This window comes from Lactuca sativa, chromosome 4, assembly GCF_002870075.4.
Source record: "Lactuca sativa cultivar Salinas chromosome 4, Lsat_Salinas_v11, whole genome shotgun sequence".
NCBI classification, from domain to species: Eukaryota; Viridiplantae; Streptophyta; class Magnoliopsida; order Asterales; family Asteraceae; genus Lactuca; species Lactuca sativa.
Window position 1 is genome coordinate 49,018,639 of NC_056626.2, and position 7,898 is coordinate 49,026,536.

Here is a 7,898-nt window from a genome sequence, read left to right on the forward strand (position 1 = left end):
TTTTGAATTTATTAATTCTTCTTTTTAGAATTAATGACGTACATTTTCGCTATCATGTTGTTTTTTTTTTGCTATTAATCCGAGACCCATTAACCACAACGACATTCAATTAATTACCATATGTCCAGCGGGTTTTACTTTGAGCGTAGTTAATTACATATTTGTTGAAGCTCAAATTTTTAAGAATATCTATTATGTGAACTTCAGCGATCTATCTTATAATTATTTGGCCTTTGTATGACTAGTTAATGATCAAAGAGGTCAAGTTCATAACCACATCTTCTCCAATTTAACACCTTTTTTTTTAACGTCAATTTAACACCTATTTAATTATTTATTTTTATACAAATGTAACCATTTTTTAACCCAACGTTCCAAAAAATAATCAAAAATTTTATTTTACCAAAAACAATCATTAAGTCAGAGGGACTCGACATTAAATATTCGGGTATTTTTTTCATTAGTCCTCGATGCTTTTTTTGAGTGCTCAATATCCCTATATATGTGGACTTTTCTTCAAAATTGGAGTTCACATAATTAATGACTATAGATCGAGTCCACAAAACCTGGACTCTGGAGGTACACTTTTTGACCTATTTTTTAAAACCGAACTAGTTTGTTTAGAACCAGTTAGGTGGTTAAACTGAATCGTCGGTTATTAATAGTTTTTTGAAAAATATTACAAACTTTTTTTTCCGATTATTTTAATAAAAAAAAGTGAAATTAAATATCTTTTTATTTTTTATTTCTAACAATCCTCTTACTCATATATAATATATTAAAATAACATTAAATTTTATTAAATAAACATTAAATTAAATGTTATACATATCATCATTTAATTTGGATAGAAAGATTTATAAAAAAAAAGTACAAAAATATTTAATTTCTCATAATAATAATAATAATAATAATAATAATAATAATAATAATAATAATAATAATAATAAAAAAAAACCAAACAGTTTTTAACCGCTACAAAACTAATTTTCCTAGATAGTATAAACTTAAATTAACCATAAGAAGAGAACCTTTGAATTTGGTTCTATCGTTCTAGTATCGTTTGTCCCATTTATAGTAGTTTATCCAAAATTGATCGGCACAAACTTGTCTTCGACACTTTGCCGCTGAAAAAAAAAGACATGGGGTGGTTTTACCGCCCATAAAACATGCCAAAATCGGATGTCTATGTGGTCATCTACCGTCTACACTTGCTCCATCCACCAGGAAAAAAACTTAGTCATAAACTCACAATTATTGGTGGTACAATTTTTAGTTTTAAACGAAAACTATAAAATATAAGTTATATGAATAAAACGATATATATTAAAGTCTATAATTTTTCTTTATAAATAGAGACTAATATATATAGTAACGTGTTTTTCTGATATTTTTTTATTATTTAAATAGATAGATTAGATTTGATTGCTAATACATACAAATAATTATATTTAGTTGAATTATATATATATATATATATATATATATATATATATATATATATATATATATATATATATATATATATATATATATATATATATATATATATATATATATATATATATATGTATGAGAGAAATATTAAATTGAGTTAGGTTGCTAATAAAAGTAATTTAAATAAACACTAGAACATTAAATTATAGTAATAGCTTCCATTATTATCGCAGCAGATGATCCGGGTTCCCCTTATATATTTTATAAAACTATTAATTCATGAGAACAATAGTTATAAAATTAATTAAACTTTCATAGTAAAAACTTAAATTATTTTAAATAAATTATTAATTAAGATATATTTTTTTAGTTATAAAAAATTATAATTGTTAATTCAAATAAATATGTGAAATTATATCACCTTATATTCTGTATTAATTTAATTTAATTTTTAGTTTATTAATTTAATATAATTAAAGTGAGAAATTTAAAATTTAAATTTTAAAATGGATAATCAATAGATTGACAAGTAGCATTACATTAATTAAGAGGTATAATAAGATGACAGATGGTAAAAAAATCATTGGCGAGTCTATGTGTATAAAAAACGGGTCACTTGACCCATCTTTTTTTAATCTTTTATAAGAGATTATAAATAATTATAAATTGTAACCCATCTTAAAAACTTAGAGTGAACCACCTTAATGTTTTTGAAAACAAAATATATATAAATCAAATTTTCAAAAACTCACATTTTATGTTTTAATAGGCACCGAATTCATTTAAGGTATAATCCAATAAAAAAATAATTCAATACAAATTAAAGATAATTAGATAAATACAAGAAAAAAAAACAATAAAAAAGTTTGTTCTCAACATGTTGTTCTTCTCCCGCTTCAATGTATACGTTGATACCGTGATATACAATTGCACAAATCGAAAACTACTTGTCGTCTTTCGGGTCCTGACCCCACAGCTAATATCAAGATACAAGACCTCATCGAGTACAATTATAAAAACTTTAAAAAAAAATTGTTATACAACCCAACCTGAACCTGCAACTAGTATTTTTTTTTTTGTTTTGTCTTTCACTTAAATAGTAAACCACATGATTTTACCTTCTCTTCACTAAAAAAATCTACCTTTTTATTAGTATAGAAAAGGGAGATTTGTCTTAAAACGGAATAATCAACGTTCAACACCCTTTTGGTTTTGATATGTGTACATGTATTTTATTGTTTTATTTTTTTTATTTATAATCGATTATCGACTCGAGTATTCTATACTTGCTTATAATTAAACTTTAAATAATGAAAGTTTCCATATAAATTAGTAAAGGTTAATATTATAAAAGCCCTAAATTTTTAACCCGTAATTGGGAAAAGCCCTAATATTTTTTATTATTATTGTTATGGTCACAACTTTTTCACAGAATTATTACTCTAGCCCACTTAACGAGTTTTATGGTTAACTTGGTTAAATTTTTTGCAAAATCAGTCCTAAAATATTACAATTTAGTCCCTGAGGTTTGCAAAAAATTACACCACATGGCTTTTTAACTTTATTTTTCTTTTTTTTTTGTATACTCTATTTATTTTCGGTTTTTTTTATAAATATATACATTTTTATTTTCTTTGTCTATATACTTTATTTATTTTTATTTTTTAACTTTATTTTTCAACAATTTGATTTTTTTTACCTTTTATACCGTTTGTTTTCTATTTTATAGTGTATTATAGAGTATATTGGAGTTTTTTTAGTTTTTTTTCATATTTCATTTTGTATTATATTTTAACTTTTTCATCTTTTTATTTTTTTCTTATTTGTTTTCCAATTATTTGTTTTTTATTTTTTGTATTTCAAAACACGAATATATCATTGCAATGTAGATTCAACAGACAATGTTAGCTTGGATATCTTGGAAGAAAATAGTTGGAGTCGTGTTTTAACAATTTCAAAGGTGCTACTTGCTTTGAGATCAATCTTCACCAACCCTAACCCTTGTATGTATTTCATTCTTTTTGTTATAGTTGAATCCTTAAATTCCCTAGCCGAATTGTTATATTATAATCTTTTAGCATCTTTAAAAATCTGAAACTTGGATAAAGTTGATAATTTTGTTTTTCAATTGTTGCAAATAAACCTCAAGTTCCAGGAATTGCTCATTTGTACTTGGTAGACAGAAGTAAACATGATGCATTAGCTGCATAATGGACTCAACGATTTGCAAAGTAAAAATTGAGCATTTAGAAAACCAAATAGTCATGTGTGTTTTTAGTTCATATATTATATAGGAATTATATTATATATTTCATGTATAAGTATCGATTTTTCTTGTATATTACATTGTAAAATGGCTTAGGAAGTGCATGCTTTTTAAATTTGGAAGATTTTCAAAATACTCGGTCCATATACGTTAAAAATACAAAAAAATAATAATAATAAAAACAAATAATTGGAAAACAAATAAGAAAAAAATAAAAAGATGAAAAAAATTAAAATATAATACAAAAAGAAATATGAAAAAAAACAAAAAAAAAACTCTAATATAGTCTATATATACACTATAAAATAGAAAACAAAAGGTATAAAAGGTAAAAAAAAAAATCAAATTGTTGAAAAATAAAGTTAAAAAATGAAAATAAATAAAGTATATAGAAAAAGCAAATAAAAATGTATATATATTTATAAAAAAAAAAAAAAGAACTGAAAATAAATAAAGTATACAAAAAACGAAAAATAAAGTTAAAAAGTCATGTGGTATAATTTTTTGCAAACCTCAGGGACTAAATTGGAACATTTTACGACTGATTTTGTAAAAAATTTAACCAAGTTGACCATAAAACTCGTTAAGTGGGCTAGAATAATAATTCTATGAAAAAATTATGGTCATAGCAATAATAAAATAAATATTATAGCTTTTTCTAATTACAAATTAAAAATTTATGACTTCTATAATATTAACCAAATTAGTAATTAGTAAAACATTTTGAACTTGTTATGATATGAGAACTAGCTTAAGCTCAAAGTCATTAAAAATGTGACACTGGCACGCGTCACTTCCAAGCTCGTCCACGCGTAACCCAAGTGTTCACGTCATACTATGTGTCAAGGTGTCATCAACCGCCACATTCCAGATCTTCGGCGTTTGGTAGCATAAAACCCCGCCAAAACCGAGTTTTTGACTTAAATGGTGTTTTTTTAAATTTTATTTACCAAATAGGTGTAGTTTTAAAAATATTTACCAAATGGGTATATTTTTAAAATTTTATATTTTTTAATTATTCAGTTTTTACTGTTTTATTTTAATACATATATTTTTTAATTTTTTTTAAAAACATTTTGCTATTATTGATTATCAAATATTTTACAAACACTTATATTCTTATCTTTTCAATCTCGTCTCGTATTATAATAACCACCATTCTACCATGTCTTTTTGTGATTATAACCACCATGCTACCGTGTCTTCTATCATAATATATATAGGCATACAAGTTGCAACAAATAGATTGTTTATCTAAAAAGTTCAAAATCCATATAGATTTCCAGAAACAAAGAACAAATAATGAAATGTTTTTTATTATTCTTTTTACTATAAATCACAAAACTCATACATTTTATACATATTTTGCACTTGATACAAATCTATAAACAATTATACAAACACTGAACACTCAAAACTCTTGTACAATACTATAATACATTCATCATATAACCTCAAGACATTCCAATCACTCAAACATAAAATATATATGATCCAACAGGATTAGCTGCAACAATCATGTTAGTTTCCATATGCTTCACCCCAAAGATTTCAGAAGTGATTGTAGACATCAAAGACCACTGTGATCCATAACAAATCTCTACAACCACTGAATCGAAGTGATTCCATCTTCTTCTTCTTTTGCTATCAACAGACTCGCGAAAACAAAAAACACAATAATAGACTTCGGACTAGTTCCACTACTCATCCAAATCCTCAGCTCTGATACATGAACCAAACTAAGTTTCAAACAACCCCAGTTTGATTTTCTTTTTGTATGGAAGGCACATTCTCATGACCCAATTTTAGCATGAAAAACGATGTAAATTTTGGCAAAGAAAACATTGCAAAATTTAGCAATAAGAAGTGTTCCAAGGCTGTTCTTCGACTCCAGAAGGCCATTCAAAAGCACATTCTCATGATCCAAGCAAAAAAACGAAGTTAAAGATTAAGTAACTAACCCGATCAGAATTTCTTATTCTGAAATCCGTTATAATCAGAAGCCCGTTATAATCAGAAACTCGTATTCAGATGGATTGAAGATGAAAGTTCCAAAATTCGTATTCAATAAACCTAATCAAGTCAGAATATATATAAACTTCAAAAATCGAACCTGAAAAGTAAAAAATCGAACATAAAATCAGAAAATCCAACCCTGTGGCCGAAGGTGGAGTGCCGGCATCGATGTGGCTAAAGGTTGACTCGTCGGCATCGCCTTCGTATGGTGTGGCCGGCTGGAGCAGTGGCCGTAGATGGAGATGCGGCCAAAGATGAGGCGCTTTCCGTCAGTACCTTCCCGTTTTGCAACGTCGTTAGGTAAGAGAGTATAAGGCACGATAGGTTTTTTTAAATTAAATGGCTAAATCACCCATTTTGGTAAATATGTTGAAAACTATACCTATTGGGTAATTATTATTTTTTTGTATTTTTAACTTATATGGACCGAGTATTTTGAAAAAAATAAAATATAATACAAAAAGAAATATGAAAAAAAAAACAAAAAAAAACTCTAATATAGTCTATATATACACTATAAAATAGAAAACAAAAGGTATAAAAAATAAAAAAAAATCAAATTGTTGAAAAATAAAGTTAAAAAATGAAAATAAATAAAGTATATAGAAAAAGCAAATAAAAATGTATATATATTTATAAAAAAAAAAAGAACTGAAAATAAATAAAGTATACAAAAAACGAAAAATAAAGTTAAAAAGTCATGTGGTATAATTTTTTGCAAACCTCAGGGACTAAATTGGAACATTTTACGACTGATTTTGTAAAAAATTTAACTAAGTTAACTATAAAACTCGTTAAGTGGGCTAGAATAATAATTCTATGAAAAAATTATAATCATAGCAATAATAAAATAAATATTATAGCTTTTTCTAATTACAAATTAAAAATTTAGGACATCTATAATATTAACCAAATTAGTAATTAGTAAAACATTTTGAACTTGTTATGATTGAGAACTAGCTTAAGCTCAAAGTCATTAAAAATGCGACACTGGCACGCGTCACTTCCAAGCTCGTCCACGCGTAACCCAAGTGTTCACGTCATACTACGTGTCAAGGTGTCATCAACCGCCATCTTCGGCGTCTGGTAGCATAAAACCCCGCCAAAACCTCTATCCCAATTCGAGGAGGACAAATATGGAGAGGAAATCGGAAGACAATAAGAATCGCAAACCCAAAGAAGATGAAGCTGAACATGAACATGAGCTCCCTCTCATGTCGCTAAACCATGTGTCGAGGCTCTGCACGTCAGTCAAGGACTCCGTGGATTTCTACACCAAGGCGTTGGGCTTCGTGTTGATCGAGCGACCACAGGCGTTTGATTTCGATGGCGCCTGGTTGTTCAATTACGGAATTGGGATTCATCTAGTTCAAGCCAACGATGAAGACAAGTTACCAAATAACCATGAATTGGATCCCATGGATAATCACATATCCTTTCAGGTTCTTAATTAATCAATTAATAATGGTTCTGTCGATCTTTCCTACTCTTCGATTTGTGTTTTTCATTAGGGTTTACAATTAATTGTTCAGTGCGAGGACATGGGAGCTATGGAGCAGAAATTGAAGGATTTGGGGATCAAATACATGAAAAGAACAGTTGGAGGGGAGGAAGATGGGGTGATTGATCAGCTTTTTTTCAACGATCCAGATGGATTCATGATCGAGATTTGCAACTGCGAGAACGTCAAACTGAAGCCAGTAGGTTCTTTTAACCGGATTAAACTACCATTTGATCGGCATAATCCTCCAGTGGAGCTCGACGCAAATGCTGCCAAAGCTAGCTGAAGAATACTTCTAGTTCGATTTGTCATGACTTATTCTGGATTGTAATATGAAAAAGATGATTTGTTGTTAAAAGTGTGATGCATAAGAAAATTTGACAGCGACAAGGATTATAATCTTATTTCAATATTGGAGACTCGTCTTTTTACTGTTTTTGTAAAATTTAGTAGAAGCAATTAGGCCTTTTTTCTGAAAAAAGGTGCTACGCTGGAAATTCAACATTTTTTTTTAACTTGATGATGACTTATGTTGATGTTGTGGGTTTTGATGATGAGGTGAAACTGGGTTGTATGTAGGTAAAAATTAGGTTGAGAAGATGTATGTAATTTCAAGGGAAAGTGTAGGTCAAAATATGCAGGGTTAGGATAATATATGTGAAGTGAGGTATCCGGAAA

At 27.7% G+C, this 7,898-nt stretch overlaps 1 protein-coding gene across 1 annotated transcript; it reads left to right on the plus strand.

Annotated features, from left to right (window-relative positions):
* Positions 1 to 6,828: 6,828 nt before the first annotated feature.
* On the plus strand, positions 6,829 to 7,641 carry LOC111899496 (glyoxylase I 4). Its single transcript, XM_023895359.3, has 2 exons — positions 6,829 to 7,161; positions 7,252 to 7,641. The coding sequence occupies exons 1-2, from the start codon at positions 6,856 to 6,858 to the stop codon at positions 7,504 to 7,506; spliced, it is 561 nt and encodes a 186-aa protein (XP_023751127.1). The 5' UTR covers positions 6,829 to 6,855; the 3' UTR covers positions 7,507 to 7,641.
* Positions 7,642 to 7,898: the final 257 nt, after the last annotated feature.